Source organism: Brachionichthys hirsutus, unplaced genomic scaffold (assembly GCF_040956055.1).
Source record: "Brachionichthys hirsutus isolate HB-005 unplaced genomic scaffold, CSIRO-AGI_Bhir_v1 contig_200, whole genome shotgun sequence".
Lineage (NCBI taxonomy): Eukaryota > Metazoa > Chordata > Actinopteri > Lophiiformes > Brachionichthyidae > Brachionichthys > Brachionichthys hirsutus.
Window position 1 is genome coordinate 696535 of NW_027180317.1, and position 24268 is coordinate 720802.

The 24268-nt window shown below is 40.5% G+C and overlaps 1 protein-coding gene across 1 annotated transcript in view; it reads left to right on the plus strand.

Annotated features, from left to right (window-relative positions):
• LOC137912571 (MAP kinase-activating death domain protein-like) overlaps nt 1–24268 on the plus strand; it is a 31093-nt gene that overhangs the window by 1189 nt on the left and 5636 nt on the right. Inside the window, exons 2-34 of the mRNA XM_068756706.1 lie at nt 79–723; nt 2463–2766; nt 2988–3119; nt 3248–3361; nt 3454–3534; nt 5863–5919; nt 6664–6836; nt 7146–7381; nt 7463–7619; nt 7738–7841; nt 7930–8135; nt 8448–8701; nt 8811–8950; nt 9409–9510; nt 10025–10066; nt 10776–10802; nt 11691–11750; nt 15108–15216; nt 15299–15485; nt 15874–16024; nt 16312–16515; nt 17813–17863; nt 18139–18165; nt 19415–19518; nt 19978–20061; nt 20365–20523; nt 21849–21966; nt 22497–22559; nt 23162–23282; nt 23397–23502; nt 23618–23728; nt 23811–23918; nt 24022–24186. Coding sequence (XP_068612807.1) covers nt 79–723; nt 2463–2766; nt 2988–3119; nt 3248–3361; nt 3454–3534; nt 5863–5919; nt 6664–6836; nt 7146–7381; nt 7463–7619; nt 7738–7841; nt 7930–8135; nt 8448–8701; nt 8811–8950; nt 9409–9510; nt 10025–10066; nt 10776–10802; nt 11691–11750; nt 15108–15216; nt 15299–15485; nt 15874–16024; nt 16312–16515; nt 17813–17863; nt 18139–18165; nt 19415–19518; nt 19978–20061; nt 20365–20523; nt 21849–21966; nt 22497–22559; nt 23162–23282; nt 23397–23502; nt 23618–23728; nt 23811–23918; nt 24022–24186 — 4702 coding nt within the window. The remainder of the gene's footprint in view (nt 1–78; nt 724–2462; nt 2767–2987; nt 3120–3247; nt 3362–3453; nt 3535–5862; nt 5920–6663; nt 6837–7145; nt 7382–7462; nt 7620–7737; nt 7842–7929; nt 8136–8447; nt 8702–8810; nt 8951–9408; nt 9511–10024; nt 10067–10775; nt 10803–11690; nt 11751–15107; nt 15217–15298; nt 15486–15873; nt 16025–16311; nt 16516–17812; nt 17864–18138; nt 18166–19414; nt 19519–19977; nt 20062–20364; nt 20524–21848; nt 21967–22496; nt 22560–23161; nt 23283–23396; nt 23503–23617; nt 23729–23810; nt 23919–24021; nt 24187–24268) is intronic.

Here is a 24268-nt window from a genome sequence, read left to right on the forward strand (position 1 = left end):
CGAATGACGACTGCAGCCCTACAACAGCTGCTTCTGTTTTTCTTTTTTTAATAAAATAAATGCATTCTTCTCCTCCAGGCAACCCAGTAGTGACAGTGTGGCCCAGACTCCTCAGCTCCTCCGGCGCTACCCGCTGGAGGACCACCCTGACTTCCTGCTCCCACCCGATGTGGTGTTTTTCTGTCAACCAGAGGGCTGCCTAAGTATTCGCCAACGGAGGGTTAGCCTTCGCGATGACTCCTCATTTGTTTTCACACTGACTGACAAGGATTCAGGGATCACCCGCTACGGAATCTGCATCAATTTCTACCGTTCCTTTCAGCGAGGACATCACCATTCTCGTGGTGACAAGGGTTGCCGCACGGAGCCCGCGACAAAGTCTGCGGAAACCACAAGTGAAGGGTCTGATGGCAGCACTGGAGGCCCACCTTCCGCGTTATCTCCTCCTAGCAATGCTGAACCGGCACCTCCACCTTCCTCTGGAGAAGAGAGCAGTGGACAACCAGGTGCAGAGTTAAAGTCAGCCAAGTCCCCACAGCTCGGACCAAGCGCTGCCAAGATGGCAGCCAGGAATCGCAACAGCACGCTGACCTCGCTGTGCATACTCAGCCACTACCCCTTCTTTTCCACCTTCAGGGAATGCTTATATATTCTCAAGAGGCTGGTGGACTGCTGCAGTCAAAGACTTGGTCAACGGGCTGGGCTTCCTCGCTCCACCCAAAGGTGAGGTTCGGGTTTGCATCTTTAAGCGGTGCGAGGTTTATTCTTGGAAGTCACGATCATCTTCTTTTTACCTACGTTTGATACTAGCATCTTGATGTGGTTTACATTAAAGAATACGTGTTGCTCGGTGGGATTGTTGGACACCTGAGGTTCACCTGTTTACTTCACAGTCACTTAAATATATAGCAGCTATTGAACCTTTGGAACTTCTCCATCATCTCTGTTTGCACGAATATCCAACTCACACTCTCATAGTTTAACTAAAGTATGTAAAGTATGTAATGCATGTAATACATTTATAAAATGCTGCATCAGACCCATGGATCATCATTGTAGAACTGTGGTTTCTCTCAATGTCTTGAAAAAGCCATTCAATTCAAAAGCTCTAAAGGCCTGCGAGTCCTTTGTTTCATGATGCGGTTGAATGAAATGTGTTACGGCAATGGCAGGCCAGGAGAGACACTGTTGAATGGCTGGAAGTGCTTTGTGCCATGGCGGCTGTGACAGATTTAGGTCCAGGAGCAGCTGCAGTTGGTGGGAGGCATCCAAAGGACTAATGATTAATCTTCCCCTTTGCTGTACACCGCCTGTGTTTACGCTAGGAAGGCTTTAATATCAGTTTGTAGAGTGGATGTCTTTCATTTGAGTATTTTGGCAATTGCTTAGCGGTTCTCTTGTGTTTACAATCTCATTTTATTGATTGTGCCCGGTGTGATGAGTTTCTTACGGTAGCGATTTGTGATGATGATGATGATGATGAATATATTTATTAGATAGAATGTTGGAGTACAAGTACAGTCACACAGTAGCATGTATTACAGTACAAATAAAGTCAAACGTCCTGTCTAAGAGGAGCATTTCAAAAAAGCCCTTGCGGTCTTGTTTCCGTTGAAAGTCCTTGGTACATAAATCATCCACAATTAACAATAAAAATAAAACCAATATTAAATTGCTCAATTGATGCGAAATAACAATAGAAAAATAAAAATAATTTCACACCACAGATGCAAACTAACAATAAATTTAAAATAAATTACAGCACATGCAAAATGGCAATAAATGACAATAAATTATAATAATAATAAATTACAAAGACACTTAATATGTGCAACGTAGGTGGACAAAAAAGGAGGTGGGGGGGGGGGGGGGGTTGATCCGGAGAGAGTCGTGGTGACTATCTCCGTTTCTGTCCCCCTAAAAGGTGCATTTTTAGGGCCGTTTTGAAGGAGGCCAAAGAGGTGCATGTTTTGAGGGCGGGAGTCAAACAATTCCAGTAACAGTGGCAGTATTATAAAAAGATAATTTACCCATGTTAGTCCTATAGGAGGGTGTAACCAGGTTGTTGTTTGTAGAAAAGAAAACTACCATAATTATTTAGACTATTGGTAATTGGTTTTTCTTTCTAAAAAAAATGTAATGTAAAAAAGAAAAAATTACAATATATCTTACATATTTGATTTGAGAAACAATTCTGGTTTGGCTGCAGTCTGAAATGTCTGATTTATCAAAGACACTTATTTCAGCTTTTCAAATGAAGTGATCTCTCCTGTCTCTGCTTCCTGTCATACTGAATGGAATATCGTTTGTTTTTTCAGACTGCTAAAGGTTTATTGAAAATCTCTTCAGAGAATTCTTTTATGCACAATATAGTTTTCATTTTCTTTTCAGATTAAGAGGTAAACGACTGTCTGCCCGATGCTCAAGTCTGGAGTTAATATTTTGATTTGTGTCCTTCCCAGGGATACCATGTGGAGGGTGTTTACTGGGGCTCTATCAGTTGAGGAGAAAGGCAGCCAACTGCTGGCTGACCTGCGGGAGATTGAATCCTGGGTGTACCGGCTGCTGCGTTCGCCTGTACCTATTGCTGGTCAGAGACGTGTGGATGTGGAAGTCTTGCCTCATGAACTCAAACGGCCACTCACATTTGCCCTGCCTGAAAACTCTCGCTTCTCCATGGTCGACTTCCCCTTGCACCTGCCTCTAGAGCTGCTCGGTGTAGACGCCTGTCTCCAGGTGCTCAGCTGTGTCCTGCTAGAACACAAGGTGAGGACAGGGCTGGATCCGTCTCATCAGTCATTATGTCACAACCTTCTCTATGCTACAGACAAAAAGAGGAAGCATGAACGGATCATGCAGGACATGAGTGAATGCCCACCATGTTTGTTTTGTAATAAATAGGAAATAAAATGTTGTAATGTGTGACTGATTAAACCTCTGTGTCGTGGGTTTTCAGTCTTTTCTTTGTTTACTTTTTGCCCACACAGGTCATTCTTCAATCCAGAGATTACAATGCGCTGTCTATGAGTGTCATGGCCTTTGTCACCATGATCTACCCTCTGGAGTACATGTTCCCGGTCATTCCCTTACTGCCAACATGTATGGCTTCTGCTGAACAGGTAGCATTTCTTGTTTGTTTTAAGTACATTTTGAGGAAGTAGATTACTTTCTCCAAATATGTAATTTGTAACTGAAGAGGCTATCCATTTTTTCACTAACTGATGTGCTTTTTTTTTTTTCACAACAGCTCCTTCTTGCCCCCACTCCTTATATTATAGGCGTGCCAGCCAGCTTCTTCCTCTACAAAGCTGATTTCAAAATGCCAGACGATATTTGGCTTGTAGACCTCGACAGCAGCAAGGTCAGTGCAGTAACATCTGATATTGTGTTGCCTGTTTTTATAATGTCCAGATTCAGACAGATAGAGTCTGATGCATCTGTGTTTTTCTACAGGTTATAACACCCACCAATGCTGAGAGTCTGCCGCTTCTTCCGGAGCCTGAAGCAGGCGAGCTGAAGAAACATCTCAAACAGGTACTGCCTCTGGTTTGGCTGATTCTTTCCTAGTTACTATTTGTTAGTGCCAGTGCCAGTGACTTTGGACTGAGCCACAGTGCAACAAGATCAAAATGATACACTAACGGAACGTATGAACCCCTTTATGGAAAGATTTGTGGGACCGACGTACTGATCTGGGGCCAATCTTTGATGTGTGTTCCCATTACTTTTCATGAACTGCTATATGAATGTAAAACTTCTCTTTCAGCAGTGTGGAGAATAAGGGCCTCATTCTTCAACACAGTTGTATGTATTGTAGAGGAGCGTGAGACCATTTGAAATGGTTTTTTTATGGCACTAACAAAGATTTTTTCTTTCTTTTCTTTTTTTCCTGTTGTCTTTGCATGCTCTAGCTCTTGGAGGTAAACTCATATCCTAGGACCCTACTACCAAAGCTAAACCTTTAGTCATACTGGTAGTGACTAACTCGCCCATCTAACCTGGTTATCTTGTTAAACATCAGAATCTGGTTCTGATTCTTGGATTTAACACCATTAAATATCACACAAATACAGAAAGTCCTGAAATGATCTTCATCCCAGAAGGCGTGAATGAATATTCACGGCTAAACTTTCTGCTGTCTGTTTTGTACCGACAGTCAATTTAAACTTATTTCTTCACTCGCAAACAAGTCCAGCTTAATAAAATGACCTAACATGCAGTTTAAACATATATTTAAATTTAATATGGACATAACCAAAGTCAAACATTACTATTGATAAAGTATTGTTTTGTTCAATAACTTTAAGAATGCTTGTAAGGAGGGCAAATCAAAGATGTGAAAGGAAAGAAAAAGTCATGTTTTTATGTTTTATTGAATACAAACAATAAATAATTTCCTGTTTTTTTTACCTTGCTTTTTTAGACTACTTTGAAACAGATTTTAGGTTAAAATCCTTGCATTCACTGAATGTTTCTTTAGTATGCCTTGAATCAGAGCCGGTGCAATAGTCTAATAAGCTGCTTCTTGTGTGTGGATGTGTGACTGGGGAGGCTGGTCTGTGGGAGTGTGCCAGGCCGCAAAGTTGTGTACTTCTGAACAAGAACACAGTATTGAACTATTGAGGTCTGTGAACAGAGAGAGTGCCAGTCTTGATCATCTAAAAATGCTGATGCTAGAGCAGGATGCTGCTGAGAATTACTGGTGATACTTCATCATCATCACTTAAAATAAATTGGTTACCAGTGAGAGACTGATTTATTTATTTTAGGATTTTGTTTTTATTTTGAATATATCTGCTCACCTGACATTTCTGTTCGAAACAAGTTAAACATAAGACATTTATTTACCGACAGATGCTTCATTGTGCAAATATTTTATGTTTTTATGAAGAAAGATCTGCTGTTTTGCTGGTGTGTCCCTGTTAGTTACCATATATGTCCTTTGTGCCTTTTTAATGGCTGGATTGTCTTTTTTTTATGTAATCACATTGATTTAATTGGGTTTTCTGCTGTCTGCCATCTTTGCTATGTCATATGCTATGTCTGAAGTTACGTACTTTGGAATGCATATCCAGTATGTGTTCTGATGTTCAACGCTCTTTTGTGAATGAACAGTAGATCATTTCTTTTTTAGGATGTTCTCCTCAGGCTGGAGATGTGCCAAGGAAATCCATGACAACAATTAGCTAATTAAATAAAACATAACTATAATAGAGAACCCTATGCTACATGTATTTCAGAAATACTGAAGCTATATCAGTGCTTCCTTGTTTACTTTTCATTATGTTATGTTGTCATTACTGCATTGCATTTTAATATTTGACAATGCAATGTCTGGTGCTCACATACTGTAATATTTTCCAAGAAATTATTAGCATTTTGAGTGTTTGGATGGTCACATACTGTTTTGATATGCTCAATAGCATGTTGTATGACATTTCAGACGTAGCCCTCTTCTGTCCTTGTAGTCCTCTCCCTTTCTTGATCTTTCTCTTCGCTCACTCAGTCTTGCAATTTGCAATACTGTATTGACAACCCATAACCATGTCAAAAATCACAATTGTCTCTTTTCCTATTTCCTTTTGTCAATAAATTGCAGAATAGAAATTGTGAAGCAACAAGTCACCTGTTTCATTGCACAAAGAAAATGTTATTGGTAAAAAAAAACATTATTGAGGATAGTTCTATTGGGGTCACATTTTGGCAACTCTGAAATGTTCTTTTTGTTGAAAAGAGACAGAATTGAAGGGAAAGGGCCATGATGGTGACCCTTTCCTCATGTGCTGTTTGATTGCCAGTCACTTCAGTTTTCATCCCAGCCCTCCATGTGATTGTCCTCGCATCTCTCTTATCCCCTCCTAGTGTCTGCTTAGGTTGACCGTGATCACCCAAAAGCAGATCTTCTCCTCTGAAAATAAGGTTACTCATTCTCCTCCTGTGGAATGTGTAATGTCCCTGCACGGATAGCTCCTCTTTCACATTATTTTGCTTGTCACTACTACTTGTCTCGTACCCGTCAACACTTTAATATGCTAAGAGTGCCACCGAATGTTGTGTTTCAGATCTTTGATACCCTGCTTAGCTCTGGCTTGAGCATGACGGAATGTGCGCGCATCTATCCCCAACATCAGTGGGACAAGATACAATGAAAGAACAGTTAACATTCATCCAGATCTACCAACTAAATGTTTCATTATGCTAAGCTAAACATTGACTCTTCATTTGGCAGCTGTTCTCAAGCAAACCATGCATAGTGACTTACTCCCCTTCTGCCTCTCCTCTCTAAAATGACACACCCACCACAGGCATCAACATGTATCTAACGCCTATCCTTCAGCTGTTCTACAGTTCATAATGAAGAAAACCAGATTGGGAATCTGTAGTTTATTGGCTCATTGCTCGGCTGGGAGTTTCTCGGAAGTAAGAGATTACAATTTAGATCCATTCTAGCCATTTGTATCATCATCATTTAAGCCTTTTCGAGCAGTCTGGTACTTTGGTCTTGTTTTCCCTTTATAGAGAAAATACATCTTTAGGCAATGCCCCATTTAACGTTGATATTAAAGTTGATGCCAATTGTGGGCGTGGTCCATCTCAGACCTGAGGCGATGTCTTTAAAGCCACTGCTATGGTTGTAATCTGCATCACTGCCACCTGTTCCAGGCCTTGGCCAGTATGAGCTTGAACACCCAACCCATTCTGAACCTGGAAAAGCTCCAGGAAGGTCAGGAGATTCCCCTGCTCCCGCCTGGACGAGACAAAGCTTCACCGTCCTCCACAGAGTTCAACCCGCTGATTTATGGCAATGATGTTGATTCTGTGGATGTCGCCACCAGGCAAGCCACACGTGTCTCTTTCTGTTGTGACATTTATAAATGCACTGACGGCTACTGGGAATCTCTAATAGTCATCAGTTGGAGAATATCAATACAGTATATGATAGTTGATCATGTATTGTTTTTAGGTTAAATTTTCTCCAATATTCTGAAATTCTAAATAATAAAAGTAATGAGGACGAGGTTTATTATTTTGACACATCAATGAACAATGATATAACGTTCTCTTTAATCTGCGCATAATATATTAGCCACAAATATATTGTTCTGTCAATTTTAATGCATCTGTTTATTCTTTTTATTTTACAGAGTCGCCATGGTAAGGTTCTTCAACTCTGCAAATGTTCTGCAGGGGTTCCAGATGCACACTCGCACCTTGCGCCTCTTTCCCCGGCCCGTAGTGGCTTTCCAGTCCACTTCATTCCTTGCATCCAGGCCGCGCCGCTCTGGATTTGCAGATAAACTTTCTCACACTCAGGCAGTGGAGTTCTATGGTGAATGGGCTCTCAATCCCACCAACCTTGCTTTTCAGAGGATACATAACAGTAAGACTCGATGCTCATCCCAATCACAATGCACTGCAAAACGTGCGTTGTGTTAAAGACATTATACTCTGCACGTTTCAGATGTGTTTGACCCCTCTCTCATTGGAGACAAGCCTAAGTGGTATTCTCACCAGCTACAACCAGTTGTCTACCGTGTGTATGATGGAAGCTCCCAGCTGGTTGAAGCTATGGCTGGTCCTTCAGAGGACGAGGGCAATGATTCAGACCCGACAGACAGGTAAGATGGAACAGCATTGCTTTTAGCACAGAAATTTGCAGTACTTCAGTGCTCAGTTTATTTTGCTTCAGGTAGTTTTAGTCAGGCAGCTCTTGATAATATATAGATTTTGTTGCAGTGGTAGTGACAGTGAGGCATACGATGACTCCAGCTCATCTTATTCTTCACTTGGAGACCTTGTGAGTGAGATGATCCAAGGTGACATCCAGGGGGACACAACCAGTAAGGTTTTTCTTTTTCTTTCATGGAAAACATAAATTCACCAGTCATACTATTATATTTCCTATAAAGTTCTACCTTGATGTCACAGCTTTGGACCCTCCAACCCATGCTGCACTGGGAGATGCCAGTGAGGTTGAGATTCAGGAGTTCAGGGAGGAATTCAAGGAAGGTCATGGCTTGGAAGGTCCACCTGGGGATGGACCTGCTGAATCCTCCGATGGACAACCGCTCCGTTCAAGCTCCAGCACAACAGCAAGCTCCAGTCCCAGCACAATCGTCCAGGGAGTCAACCATGTGTGTGAACCTTTATCTTTACCTTTCGTAAAAACGAAATGACTTGGTAACTAATTTGGACAGATATTAATTACATTACAGATATTTATAATTAATTATTTATGCTCATGTTTTTTTTTTATAAACTTTTTTCATTGTAATGTTTATCATGAGAATAAGTAGGGACAAACTAGAGTAGTAACGACTTGAATCCCAACTTATGGTATACACTATTAACTATAGTATTAATAAGGAAAACAAGAGTACCGGTAGTATTTTCAAAAACATAATGAGATTGAAAACTCCCAGTATTCTGTGTGAACATTTTTCTAGGAACAGTTGGAAGCCACTGAAATTGAAGCATCAGTAGATGCGGCTTTACAGAACCGGCTCCCAACTTTGGGCAATCAGGCTTTCCTTAGCCCTCCAGCCCCCTCCAACCTTGTGGACCTGGTGAAAAAGAACCAAGAATATGACAACCCGTACTTTGAGCCTCAGTATGGCTTCCCCACAGAAGATGAGCCTGACGCAGAAGAGCAAGTGGAGTCGTACACCCCTCGATTCAACCAGCACCTCAATGGCAACAAGTGCGTTTAAATCGTTCATCTTGTATACTGTAGGGTAGATGTATGTATTATAAACATATGTTGCTGTGTCTGTGATGCACCATTAATGTCTTTTGATCATTGATTTTAGGGCACATCGTCCATTACGTCCCAGTAGCCTAAGGCTCCCAGGAGAGTCTGATGGAGAAGGAGACTCACGCAACAGCTCCCCAAATTCCACCATATCCAACAGCAGCAACGATGGATTCGGAGGACTCATGTCTTTTGCCAGTAAGAACATTGGAGTTTTACTTTCTTTCCATTCATCCGAGTTTGGATTGTAAATCATGGTAAATCGGCTGATTTATGTGGGGAATCAAGATTTTGATGGACCAAACCAAAAGCACTTAATTTATCCTTAAATAATATGCCTTAAATGCAATGTGTGTTTTGGGTTATAATGCCTTTTCATATAATTTTTTATTTTATTGTAATAAGCCTTTTAGAGTTGGACTAGAGTCAAGGGAGGTTATAGTTTTGTGTCAATTTACTCTTTAAAGTGACTTTTAAGGGTCTCAGATTTGAACAGATATAGAAGTGAACAGAAACAGTCAGCTAAATACACCATAGCATATCTTGGTCTGTTTCCTCTTACAAAAACATCCTCTAATCACTTTGTGCTTTGGTTTTGTCTCATCACTTGCATTGTTTTCCTGTTTCTCATTACAATATTTTCATGCCCACAACAGGCAATCTTTACAAGAACCATGGTACCAGCTTCAGTCTGTCCAATCTTGCCCTTCCCAATAAGGCAGCAAGGGACAAAGTAACACCTTTCCCAAGTCTAAAAGGTAGAATAACGCACCCAACCTAAACACAATTGAATATATTCAAGTTCATGAAGAAATCTGTTTTTATTTATTGTTTGTTCTATTCAAAGGTAATAAGGAGCATTACTACAACATGCGTTTGTCATTTAGGTATAGTAGGCAACGTTTACAGAATTAAAGATAAAAGACGGTGAACTTTTTCAACATATTTATTTTTCCCAACAACTTGGATATACAGTATAAATTCAATTAATATGTTTTAATCACTTTCTTTGTATTAACAATCTATATTTCCTTATTGAGGATTTTCTTTATTCTATATCAGAATAATTAAAATTACCAGTACATCAAAATACAGTCTAAATATCCTAATAATCAAGTTCTAATTCAGACATTTTTATGGCCAACATTGCTTATCATAATGTAAAAAGATTTTCATTTATTTAATAGAAATGCATAGAATTTAATTTAATTTTGTTATCTGTTTTCTGCCTTGTCTTTTCCTTTTATATAAAAAACTATTTTGTGTCACAAGAATATTTCAATATTGATATTGAAGAGGAAATGGAGCAAGCAGGTTTGTAGAACTGTAGCCTGATTTTGATTCTGGCTGGATTTGCCAATCAGTTATGGCACTATTTCAAGGGGGAATATTGAGGACTTTTCTCTCAAGAGTAATGGGAAAATCCACTAAGCAGACTTCACAGTAGTTATAACAAATCTCTTAGCATTTTGTTACTTTTTCGTTTTCAATTTTTCCCAGAATATTCCCACCATACTGTAGCGCCTCCTTTTGTTAGTATTAAACTTGTTAAATTTTATCATAATTTGTACAATGAACCTTGGTAAAAATTGTATTAATGTTGGAAGCCAGGTACTTTGTTAATCAAGCGGATAATTGGGAAGTGATGCATACTAACTGCAAATATGTGATTTATGGGTAAAATGCCAGTTTCAAAAGAAAAAACTCTAAATATTAAACAAATCCAACCATAGCTGATGCTCATGATAAGCTATCAACTGAAGAGGAGGTGAATTATACAAATTCGCTGAAGTTGGAGGAATTAAAATTGTCCTTTTGAACAGTGTCATCAAATTGTTTCAGATTTCTCAATTTATCAGAGTACATGAGGCTAATAAGAAAGATTTTTGGGTGGATTTTCACTTCAACCGAGAGAAAAAAAACAGGTGAAGCATGGTGAGCCAACTCAATATCACCGCTCCATGAGGAATAGCTGCCATAGGAAATGTGTTTGATTATGATGTGTTTTGTCTCAATTGTTCAGATGCCCCTGACAGCCCGGGTATGTTATGTCTGATGTGATAGTTGTTTTTGCCCTCTGACTCTGCCTTTGATTATCTTTCTAGTGACCTCTACCTATCTTGCAGCCTGTTTCTTAATTTAGGACTAAGATAGAAGACACATATTTAATATGTGTGTGCTCTTCCTCCCTTCTGTTGCCATTTTGCTGTGTGTGACTGGTGGGAGTCCCGTCTATTCAATGACGCACATGTTTGCTGCTCTCTACAAACGGACAAACTGCACATGCAGGATGCTCAGTCCTTTTTAACTGCATATACCTAGTTCACGTACGGTAGTTACATACTCAATTTCTCGTCGCTGAATGGATTTCATTTCCTGCTTCCTGTCTTCATTACGTGTTTTGCCTTCCTAGTTTGCTTGCTTGCTTGGTGGTTCTCCCTTTTAGAGGTCTTTTTACCAAAACACCAAAAAGACGTAGAAGCTCTCAAGCTTTCTTATTAAATATTTTATGCTGTATCATGATCTTTTTTGTTTTAGTGCTCAAAACAAGACTTGTTCCTTACATCAGCGACAACTTCTAGATTTGAATTGCACTGCATTGCATCTACTGCTGTAGTTTGACATTTGGTTAGCATTACTTAACTTGATGTATATCCAGCAATGTATGAGTACTACACAGCTCCGTTTTCGTAATGGTGAATCAAATCTATTTACAAACGCATCAAGTTAGACATCCTTGTTGAATGCTTTCTGGGTTGGTCTCATCATCGATGCATATTGTGTTTGTCTTTTCTATTATGTTTTCTAATATTCTTTGGCACCGTGTTGAGTGTGCATGTTGTATTACGGGTTGATGTTCAGACTGGTTGTGTCTGGGCCGTGGTGCCTCTCTCTGTACACATTTTTGTACGGCACTAATTCTGGGTTTTGTGTGCAGTATTTGGGCTAAATTCTCTAATGGAGATAATTACAGAGGCCGGCCCAGGGAGCGGAGAAGGTGGGTTCCGCCCATGTTTTTGAGTGAGCTGCATGCTTCTCCAAGCCAGTCAACTACATCTCCCAGCATCCCTTCATCTAATCTCATTTCACTAGTTTGTCTCATCAAAGATCCAGTGGAATATCATCTTATAGTGACTGTATCTTCCTCAGACTAACTCCTCTCTACATGATTAATTCTTTTTTATTGAAATAGTCTTATCAAAAGCATGTTCATAGGAATCATGACAAGAAGCATAGTTGAATCCAACATCCATTTATCATAGGAGATAGTGACACGATACATCATGTAACAAATAAACAGAAGCAAATTGAGCACAGGATGGTGAGATGCAGAATAAAAATAGAATGGACTCATTTAATCTGCAAGATTATATTGTGTGTCACTGACCCAAGCCTACTTTAATCATGTTGCCTAATTTATGGAAAGTGTACTTTATATCGTCATCAAACTAAATTCATGGTTTTACCAGGCTAAAGGAAATTGGTTGGTTATTATGTAGCGTTTACTTGTCTAGGAAGTGCGTCAGAGCTCTTGCCCTCAGGTCAATAAACATTATCCTTTCCCCCATTTCCTTTCCGATAATTAGTGCCTGTCAAAAAAATAAAGACTTCAATTATTTTCTTCTTAGACCCTTTCTGCCTTGCTCCCAAAAATGTGTTGAATTGTGACAGAGTTTCGCCCACATCTTCCCAATTCGACTCCTGTTTCCGAGTCCGACCGCTACTTTCTCTCGACAGAGAGGAAAGGTCTATGGTTTGCTCCATCTAGTTCGAGTACTAGCATTTCCCGCTTGGAAAAGAAATGATATATTATCTAATAATTTTCCAATTGATCTATATATATATATATGTTGTTGGACCCTGTTGTGCAATTACAAATGTGCAGGTTTTATTTTGTACCAAGACTATGGTTTGTTTAGCTCACACACACCTTAACTGCATACTATAGACACAACTTGATGTTGAAATTATATGTTGTCCTTATCTGTAATAGATGGGCACTATTTACCCCAACTTAAGAGCTGCAGTTGTCAATTAATGCAGTATCATAAGTGATCATAGTCGCATTATCAATTTAAATCGCTCACGACGTTATGAAAAATCGCAGTGGAAAATTTACCAGGATGGTTGCAGAGCTAATGATATTAAGTTAACCGAAATGTTCAGGTTTTAGTCCAGATAAGATTTTAATTAAGCATCGACAATCAAAATGGGTACCTTGGTGCCACAGGCAATACTGGATAAAGGTGAAATACATACATGCTCTTGGAATGGGTTTGTTTTGGTCAATTATCCTTCTGAGGTTGGATCAATACCCGTAAGAAATCTTTATTAAATCCTTCAATCATGCAGTAGACCACAGGAACTACTGCTTGTTACAAGCAAGCCTTTACTTTTAACGCAAGATACTTCTGACGCATTTATAATCAAAATCCATAAGAAATCTGCACCATGGATTTGGAAAAACCGATTTTATTGTAGTCATATTAGAAGAAGTCAATATAAGCCAGCCTTGCATTATTGAATATTTAAACTAGAACCCGCACAGAGATTCTCATGGTCTGCAAGTGACAGATTAGAGAGTCACATTTAATATATTTTTAACATAGTTTTTCAGCTTAAAACTAAGCAAATGTGGAAGAAAATGTAATTTTGAATTGAATGAAACATTTTAGCTTCTTCTGAGTTTGTACCTTTAGCTAGCATATTACTGTCGAATCTCACCTATTTCTAAGTGAAAGACAGGCGGCCTTTGTTTAATACGTCTTCCCTGTTATTTCCTCATCCACTCTTGGTTGAGGAAATAATTTGCTTTGATTCTCTCTCACTGTAAAGTTGACCGATTGCTATGGCAACATCATTAGTCTTTTTGTTCATGCACGCAGCTCCTCTGGAGGTGGTGCAGTCACTGTTCTATCAGGCACAAGAACATTATATTTAATAATATAATCATTTATGTTGTAAAGGGTGCAAGAGAAGAGGATCTGTCGAGATTCTCGTGTATTATGAAATGTGATTCTACGATTCTTTAGGATTTTAAAATCGTAAACTGTTGTTTACGTTAGACAACTGGTTGGGTTTCTGGCATGTACCGTACCCATTTTTTGTTAGCCGTTTCCTCCTCATGTAAAGACAGTTTGGGCTTGTTTTCATGTTTAGTGTCGCATGTCATCTTTACTGAACTTCAGAGTCGAACAGAGACCATATTGTTTGCTTGCTATCAAGCTCCTTATATTTTTAAGTGGTTTGCCTTGTAGAATTGTAAAAAAAAGTGTCAGGCAAAATGTCTTTCTCTCTCACTGTATTTAGTTGTTGCAGTGTTGTGACTCGGCACTCAAAATTGACATGTTTATCAAAATATTTAACGTACAAAATCGACCATGGGTTAAATGTTTAAGTCCAAGTTACTTCAGCCCGAGAGTGTGAGTCATCGAGGTGTGGTTTGTAACAAAGGTGGATTGGAATGTTTTGTGCAAGTTAATACAATATACAAGATTTAAAAACGCGGAGAGTTTGCCAGTTTTATTGATGGAATTAAAAGGAATCACGAGGGGGCTTGATGTGGCCCAGAGAGGATGAAATGTGTAACCGCTTTCAGATTAGCAGTGTGAAAAACCTAAAACATCACTGTGATCTTAAGACACAAATTTCTGCATCAACATGTGACAGTCATCATCAAAGGGCTTCATTATTTGCTGCAGCGGTCTGGATGAAGTCTCTATCAAGTCTCGTGTGTTTTACTTAGTCGTTTGAGTTAGCAAATAAAGATTTGCCCAAAGGATATTGTGATATTTGATGATTATATTACAATTATGAAACAGTTCCCCGACACCTTATTGTGATTTGCTCACAGTTGCCTAGCATCCCACAGCATTACAGCAGCGTATTGGGTTGAGTCAGCTTGTGACGTTGTACTGTAGCTCTTGTACCACACCATTCACACATTCTTTCATTTCTTCCGTGCATGATGTCCCTCATGTGGTTGATGCACCCACTGTCTTCCATCTGACATCGATATTTTTATACCACTAATGTGTGATCCCACCGCCAACTGTGTGTGTGTGTCTGCGTGTGAGAGAGCGACATAGTCCCTGTTTGATTTGTCCTTCACCTCTCTTGTGACTGTTCTGTTCTGCAGTAGATAATAAATCTGTACATTCCATGTTTGTCTGTCCTCTACACAAACTGTTAATAGTTAAAAAGGCTAGTTTGATAGTGCTATCCTTCTCTTGTTTGCAGTCCCTCTTGAGAAAGTGTTTCTAGTGACCTCGTAGTTTCCAGTTTTTCTTTTTTTCTTGTGGGGGTTTTCTAGCTCTGGTAGTCAGACACTTCATTGCTTTGGTTCTTCATCCAGGTGCACGTGCACCTCGAGCACTTGTGGACCAGAAGTCGTCTGTAATAAAGCACAGTCCGACAGTGAAGAGGGAATCGCCCTCACCTCAGGGTCGAGTCAACAACACAAGGTAATTTATCATTTGAACATCTGTCTGCCACTGTAAAAGATCAGAGCATGTTATCATCACATGTAGTGTTACTTTGATTCAGTGAGAACCAGCAGTTCTTGAAGGAGGTGGTGCAGAGCGTTCTTGACGGTCAGGGAGTCGGCTGGCTCAACATGAAGAAAGTGCGCCGCCTGTTGGAGAACGAGCAGCTTCGTGTCTTTGTGCTGAGCAAGCTGAACAGAGCTATCCAGTCGGAGGAAGATGCCAGACAAGAGATCATACGTGATGTGGTGAGATACCTGGTTTTAACATCCCCACTGAGACACGCAGCGTCTCTAGCATCTGCCTAAACGATTTCATGCAAATTGACAGAATTATTTTAACTGGAGGTAGCATGCCGAGAGGGCTTTTTGTTCATGCAACTTTAAGTATATGTATTCAGGCCAAAGATAATTATTATTTTATTTTTGGAATATTCAGTTAAGTAATTTTGATAATCAAGGTGGAGCTAGAAGTGGCAGAGATGAAGATGCTGAGGTTCTTCCTTGGGAGTGGTTAGACGTTTTGGATTATAATCTGTGCAACGTATGACACTGTCTTTCAACGGGACTTGTATCAATGCTTTGTTTTCTTTGATGTTGAATTCACCATGAACTCATAGATGTGTATTGCTTCCAGGAAGTGAGCAGGAAGGTGTACAAAGGCATGTTGGACATCTTGAAGTGCACAGTTTCCAGTCTAGAGCACTCTTACACTAATGCAGGCCTCGGGGGAATGGCCAGCGTCTTCAGCTTGTTGGAAATAGCACGCACGCACTATCAAACTAAAGGTACGGCCAGTATTTTTAGCACTGCAGTGCATACAAGAAGCATGAAAGCCTGGCCTGTACAACCAATACTTGTCCATGTATTCACTGACATGCACGTTTAAATTGAGCTAAAATCTGCATGATTTACTGAAATATTCCCTATAATTGCAAAGTTTAGAGCTCATAACTGTTTTCCCTTCTCTGACTAATGCTGTTGATCCTCTCCCAGTATTAACCTTCTTGTAATTTCCTCTCCTGTAATTTTCATTAACTCTGTCTTTGGGCTGTAAATTTTGGTAATTTATCAGACCCAGAAAAACGCAAGCGAAGTCCCACAGACAGTGCCGGCAGCCCAGGGAGTAAAGAGAGTCCTTCTGGTCGTATGGAGACGGCCAGACCTCAGGGCCTTCTAAATGTTCCCCACCTGCAGCTGCCACATCACACAATGGGCAAAGGAGCCCGACATTTTGATACCCGGAGTCTGAATGAGGAGAACTTTATAGCCTCGATTGGTGTGTACATCACTCCAACCCTGGTTGCATGTGCACTGTGAGATCCTCTACCCCGTCCCCAGCAAGCTCATCAACCCTACAAACTAGTCTTGCTCCCTCCTTCTCCCATCTCAGAAAATATACTGTAAAGGTGTACAAATATTCCACACATTTGTTCTTGAATTACTGCTGTAAAAAAAAAAAAAAGTACCACTATGATTTTATACCCAAGCAGTATTTCTCTATAAATATATGATACTATTTTTCAGAATTTGGCCCTTGGTTAAGATATTTCCCTATTGGTTGGTGAAAAGTGTCTGGAATATTTTCCCTGTCTTCCAGACTGAACTGTGTGTATTTGTCTCCCCTTCCTGAAACATCTGTGCCCCTGTTTGCCTTCTCTCGAGTCATGTTGTCGGCCTCTTAGCACCTCGAATGCATGTCTTTCATTTGATCTTCCAGTACTAAAATCTGCAGTAGTGGAGGAGGGAAGCTAGAGGTATGCGCATCGATGGTAAAATCAGTTTGCCTTTACTGCAGGTTTCTCTGGGGAGTGCTGTAGTAAATGGCAGCTCACTTTATTCTCAGCATGGAGGGTGGAAGCATCACTCCCCAGTAAGCAGTCCCAGTAAGGAGACACGTTTGTCTCTGCAAAGTGTCGATCCATCAGCAAAGAACCAACTGACTTGAGAAATCCTCAGTCACTACCTTTTCATTTCCCAAAAGTTATTCTGGGTCTGTATACGGGGGACTTTCTGAGTCAGCCACCCTGACGCCTCTCCTGCCCGCACCCCTTCTCTTCCTTTTAGAAGTTGCACCTTCAATCCTACAGAATGCTGTGAGACTTGCATCCCGGCTTCTGCAACTGCTCCATTTCACCCGCTGGCTAGTCGGCCTCTCAAACCCATCCCATGCTCTTTTTCCGAATCAGCCATCTCTCTCTCTCTCGCCTTTGCTCTGGAGAGCCAGACAAATACAGTCGGTGGCTTGTGGTGATAGTAGAAGTTTATTATAACATCGCTTGCATGGCTCTTCAGGACTTTGGGATATGAGCTCTGGGTGTGTTGTAATGTATGTTACCTTAGTAGCTGTTACACATAGACGATCCCTGCTGACAACTGAATACTTCCTTTTATCCAGGTTGAAGTGCAGCTACATGCAAACATTACAATCCACCAATATTCAGTTATTGACAGATTCTTATTGCTTATTTTGTTTTTATTTGGTTTCAATGCTCATCCACCATACATGCCTTTTCAACCAACTCTCTGACTCTCTCTCTGTCTTTCTCTCCTTGCTTGCAATGCATCTTGGGTAGAATTGTGGAACAAGCACCAGGATAAGCAAAAAGCTATGGAAAAACAACAGAGTAAGAGACTGTTCACACATCAAAAATTAAAAAAGGATTGGGGTGTCCCGCTGTTTTTACCCCACCCCGTCTTCTCCCCCTTATCCAACTCACCAATGTTTTTGTACACAAATAAGTCAAAAGCTATACTTCCAGTAAGTTGTCAGAATTAATAACCAGAAAAATGCAGGTATAATTGTTTTACAAATGAGATGCAGAGGCGGATGGATTCATCTGAAAATAATCTTTATATGGTATCCCGTTTTTCTAATTGTTATGCCTGTTTCAAATCACAGGTGGGTTCTTATCGGTATTAACTAATGGTAATATATGTACTCTAACTTTATATGACAACTGGAGTTGGATAATTTCTCATAAATTACACCCTCTTTTCATTGTCGGTTGTATTTAATCAAGAGTTCAGATGACAGCCAGTCTGCTTTCATTGTAAGTTCTTCCAGCCGGCCTGATGACAATGTTTGTTTTTCTATACTACGTTAAGCTCTGTTAGCTTAATAGCTGTAGCTCAATGACTGGAATGACACCATACTCTAGAAGATAGCAAGCAAGAGGAAAGTTTTGCTATATAAATGTTTCCATTCTGCCATTTCTCATGGTTTAAGCAGTAATGGTGGTTATTTAACTCTGTGCATTAAACAAAAGACACAGATTCTAACTGATGTGAGTTTCTGACCCAGAATCCAATGGACTTTCTCAGGGGACCTTGATTTAAAAAGAGGAATTTTGTGTCTTGGTCATTTCAGTTTGGTCGGTTTTTTTGCCTTTCTTGACACCATATCAGCAGAAACTAATACCTGCTGCCCTGCCATCCTCTTATAACGGTATTTTTTTTCACAGTTTCAAGTGGTTTACTTTAAGTTGGGTTTCTTGAGTCAATACTCTATGATTACGAAGTCATTTTGCTAAATGATTTGCAAACATTAAAACAAGGATGATCGAGATTGACTTGTCATTAGTTCTGCACCTACTGACTTGTTTAGGAAGTTATGCAGTACACATCTCACTTGAAGCAGAATGCCTCTTGTTCATCAGTTTGTCTGCATGCCTAACTGCCTGTGTCTGTTTGCTGTTTTTATGTATCTTGGAGCACATTTTCAGCTTTGACTTGACAATTAACGTCACGCTGCTGCAGATTTGTTTTCATTTCTAGTTGTATGGCACTTCTCTGTTTGCCCATTCCTAACCTCTTGTGGTGTTTAAAAACTTTATCTGTTACTATCGAGTTATGCAAAAAGATGAAACAAAAGATACTTTAAACACATTTTCTTAGCTCTTGAGATCACATTGAATATAGATCCTGTGTTTCTTGGCTAGACGCAGCTTAAGCCTCAGTCAATGATAAAATACTTTTCCAAGTATGAATAGGGTCGTGTTAGACTGTTTACTGTGTCACGAGTGTAAATGCAGTGTTTGAATACAGTCTTTGGCACTTTACATGGATGTTGCATCAGTGTTACTGTGCAGCGTTGGCTTTGAATGAGGCGACTCATTAAGGCAAGAAAATGTAGCCCTACTCATAAAAACGTGCTGATTTTCATGTCTGTTCTCCAGGGTCTGAAGGAGCAAAGCAGCAGCGCCCCCACGTGGCTGATTTAGAAGAGAAAAAGTCACAGATGAGTGCAGACAGTGGCCTCAGTGTCACGTCTGGATCTCAGGTTTGTTTGGGGGGTGATTGAACAGAACTGAATGGATTTACAAATTAATGCTGCACCATGTATGATTATAAAATCAGTTTTTATTCACAGGTACCAACCGCGGTAACACGTGCAGTTTTCATTTAATCAAAAACATTGATAGCAGTGACGTTGCTTTCTCCCTAAAATTATGACTATGTGACTTGCACAATGGAATTTTCCTTTAACCTGTGACAATGTGGCTTTACACCACGATTCAGTGAGATAAATGGCCTATTTTTAAACTTTTGTCACCAATAGTGTGGTTGAGCGGCCTCTGTTCTAATGCTGCTAAGATGGTGTATGCCATTACTCAGACCTCTTAGCTATAGTGTTGGTTTGTGGATGGCAAAGATTTCTATTGGTTTGCTGCTCATTTTAAATGTCTAACCATGTATTGTACCCCTGCATTCCATCCTCTTTTCCCCTTTATGTTTACAGAAGAGTGACACCGAGTCTGTAACAAGTTCAGAACCTCCAATCCTGACAAGGAGCACCAGCCAGGACTCGGAGGCTAGCACAGTGGTAGGGCACAGCCAACTCAGATATTATGCAATATGTTCTCGTCTAAAACATGTTCTCTTTTATTGGGATATGTGTTATAGTATATCCCCCTGAGACCAGCCCGCAGACATGCTTCCTCTGTAATGGACAAATGTCCACTACAGAGGACATGCTGGCGGGCTGGGTCTTAGGAGGATATAGTTCCTATCTTCATTGAATGGCTTGATGAAGCTGAGTGATGATTTTTATCATTAACCATAAGGATCAGTACCAAAAATTGCTGTTGCATCACATTTATCTATTGTTCTCTTTTTTTTTTTTAAGATAAGCAACAGCTCTGGAGAGACTCTTGGAGCTGACAGTGACCTGAGCAGTACAGCAGGAGACGGTCCGGCTGGGAGGATTGCTCCTCATTTAAATCAGTCCAGAGGGACTCTCTCTGACAGTGAGATTGAAACCAATCCAGCCACCAGCACAGTGTTTGTAAGTCCACACCTCACCATAAGTGAAATAAATAAATCATATAGTTTGTATTTGAGATAATAGCCAACTTGAAATAGTATTCTATAGTTACAAACCAACCTTATGTGAACATAAAAACCATAAAGTACTCGATAAACTCTGGAAGGTGGTATTGATGAATTTCAGAATTCCCGTGCATATAAGGAAAAACAGAAAGATTGCAGCTTAGTTATCCAAAACTGACAAGCACCACACCAAACATCAGTTCGTCTGTGTGTAGACACCTGTGTGCAAATTTGTAGATCTAGAGAAAGCCTATGACAGGGTGCCCAGAGAGGAACTGTGGGACTGCATGAGGAAGTCTGGAGTGGCAGAGAAGTATGTCAGAGCAGACCAGTACATGTATAACAGCGAAGTGTGCAGTAGGAATAACAGGGGAGTTTAGTGTTGAGGTGTGATTGCACCAGGGATAAGCTCTTAGCCCCTTTTTGTTTGTCATGGTGATGGATAGATTAACAGATGAGACGAGACAAGAAGTTCCTTGGAATATGATGTTTGCAGATGATATTGTGAACGCAGGTAGAGGAGAATTTAGAGAAGTGGAGGTCTGCTTTAGAAAAGAAAGGAATGAAGGTGAGCAGTAGTAAAACAGAGTACATGTGTGTAAATGAGAATGTCCCAGGGAGAACAGTGAGGTTACAAGGAATAGACGTAAAGAAGGTAGAGGACTTCATGTACCTCGGGTCAATGTGGAAAGGAAGTGAAGCATCGTGTGCAGGCAGGCTGGAACGGCTGGAGGAAAGTATCGGGTGAGCTCTGTGATAGGAGAGTGTCAGCGAGGATGATGGGAAAGGTCTACAAGACAGTGGTGAGGACAGCCATGATGGACGGCTTAGAGACAGCGGCTCTGAGGAAAAGACAGGAGGCGGAGCTAGAAGTGGTGGAGATGAAGATGCTGAGGTTCTCCTTATGGGGGGGCCAGGTTGGGTAGGATTAGAAATGAGACAATTAGAGGGACAGTGAAGGTTAGACGTTTTGGAGATGAGGTCAGAGAGACCAGACTTTGATGGTTTGGACATGTCCAGAGGAGAGACGGGGACTATATCGGTAGAAGGATGCTGAGGATGGAACTGCCAGGGAACAGGGCTAGAGGTCGACCCAGGAGAAGATACATGGACGTAGTGAGGGAGGGCATGAGAGTGGCTGGTGTTGGGGAGGACGATGCAAAGGACAGGGTGAAGTAGAGAACGTTGATTTGTTGTGGTGACCCCTCACGGGACAAGCTAAAAGTACAATAGTAGTTCTACTATAACTGAAGGTTCACAAACATTGTTCTATCTCTTCAGGGAAAAACCCACACTCTGAAACCAAATGTAAAAGACCATGTACTTGTGATGGCAAAGGGGCCGCCTGCACCAATGGAGGACCTCAGCATGAGGATTTACCTTTGTGAAGGCCTGCTGGGTATGATCTATCCTCCAAGCCCTTTTACAGTAAAGTCAAACGGGTTACATTAATTACATTTCTGTCACTGGATTGTTTTGCATCTTTACTAATATCTTTCAAATCTAAAGTGCTGAGATTGATGTATCTTTTTCGGTATTTTTGGGAACCATATGTTCTTGCTTTGGTTTCCTAATAATGTAACGGGAGTGAACTTTATTTCGAAGGAATAAAAAAAAACACGTGATCACCTTAATGTTGATGAATGTTAATTATTTATTCTTAACGTGTGAACTGAAAGTTAAAAGGTGAATCACAGGAACAGATCCTTTTTCCTCCACGCGATTCTGTTGAGCATGATTTTGACTAGAGTGAGCTGTAGATTAGAACTCAATGAGTGTGAAGTGTCTGTCCTTGTTTCGGTTGCCTGGTGTGGTTCTCAGCTTGGTCTGTTGTTTTTATTATTAACCATTCTCACCTCTTTTCCTAACCCCATCCTGCTTTTGCTGCTTTTCATCCCTCCTGCTGCTCCTCCTGGGAAATACTTACAGGCCGCGATAAGAGCTCCGTTTGGGATCAACTAGAGGATGCCGCCATGGAAACCTTTTCTCTGAGTAGGGCTAATCTCTTGCCTTCGCTTTTTCCTCTGTATGGGTGTGTGTTGGATGAGCCCATTGCTCACACAGACTGACTCGGTGTAATGTTTGATTTGGTGTGGCTTTTTCCTGTCTGTTGGTGAGCCACACGACTGTGTGATTTCTTAACACAAGAAGTGATGAAAGTTATGATCTTATTAATAGGAATAACCACCAGATGATCCACCTTCATCTGTGTTTTCAACCAGTTTTCTGACTAACTTTTTTAACCTAAAAGCTTGATATGTCATGCTTTTACATGCAGGATGAGTTTTGGTATTGGCTTCCAGCATCTGAAGTCCACATAATGGTTCAGCATTTGGCTGGTAAATAAGAGGGAAATGTAAAAGTATTCTGCAACATGATAGAAGTTGGGAAAACCAAATATCTTTTTTCATCATTGTAAAAGTGTGTTCATTCTTTTGTCACATTTTTTTCTTTCCATTTTTGACTGTTTTCAATGTGACATTTAAATTGGAAGGTGATAAAGCTGTGTTGTGGATGAAATTCAGATTCAGATGTTCAGATGTCAAGCTTTGCATCATTTAGGAGCTTCATTAGTGTATCATACCTGTGTTCAGGTAAGGAGCGCTCCACACTGTGGGACCAGCTCCAGTTCTGGGAGGATGCCTACTTAGATGCTGTGATGCTGGAGCGTGAAGGCATGGGCATGGACCAGGGACCCCAGGAGATGATTGAACGGTTCTGGCTTTTTATTCGTTACTATGTAGCGTTGCCCTCTTCACCTTTGGTAGATAATGGTTTGTAATTCTGCACTGCTCATACTCGTTTTCTGTGTTGTATTTGTCAACACAGATATTTGTCATTAGGAGAACACGACCGTAAGCGTCTGGAGGATGATGAAGACAGACTTCTGGCCACCCTGCTGCACAATATGGTTGCATATATGCTCATGATGAAAGTATGGGTCCTTTTAGTCATTAGGCTCATAATTGGTGTTTATTTATGCCAAATAAAATGTTTTTGAGCTCCATTTATTTCAATGTTTGTTCCTGTTGTTGTGCCTCGTTGTTTAGCTGACCAAAAATGACATCAGGAAGAAAGTGAGGCGTTTGATGGGAAAGTCTCACATTGGCCTCACATACAGCCAAGAGATCAATGAGCTACTGGACAAACTCGCCAACATGGTAATTTTCTGGCCTTTTTTACTGTTATTTCAACATGTATTAATCCGTTGTAATTATTTATACTGAACTATGTTATGTTTAGAATGGCCGGGAGCTGCCGATCAGGCCCAGTGGAAGCCGGCACATCAAGAAGCAAACGTTTGTTGTACATGCTGGCACAGATACCACAGGAGACATCTTTTTCATGGAGGTACATTAAGTCCTCCAAACTACATCTGTAACTATGTCTGTAATGCTTCTTCAGAAATCAGGTTGGTGCTTATTTTACTTATGCTATTCATCTTTTGTTTTAGGTTTGTGATGATTGCATCGTCTTACGCAGCAACATCGGCACAGTCTATGAGCGCTGGTGGTACGAGAAGCTCATCAACATGACTTACTGCCCCAAGACAAAGGTACTCTGTCTGTGGAGACGCAACGGCCAAGAAACACAGCTCAACAAGTTCTACACCAAAAAGGTCAAATGTTCATCTGTCTGCATCCTGTGCTTTCATTCACAATTGGGTGACCTTGATTTGTACCGTAATTAAAACAATTTTC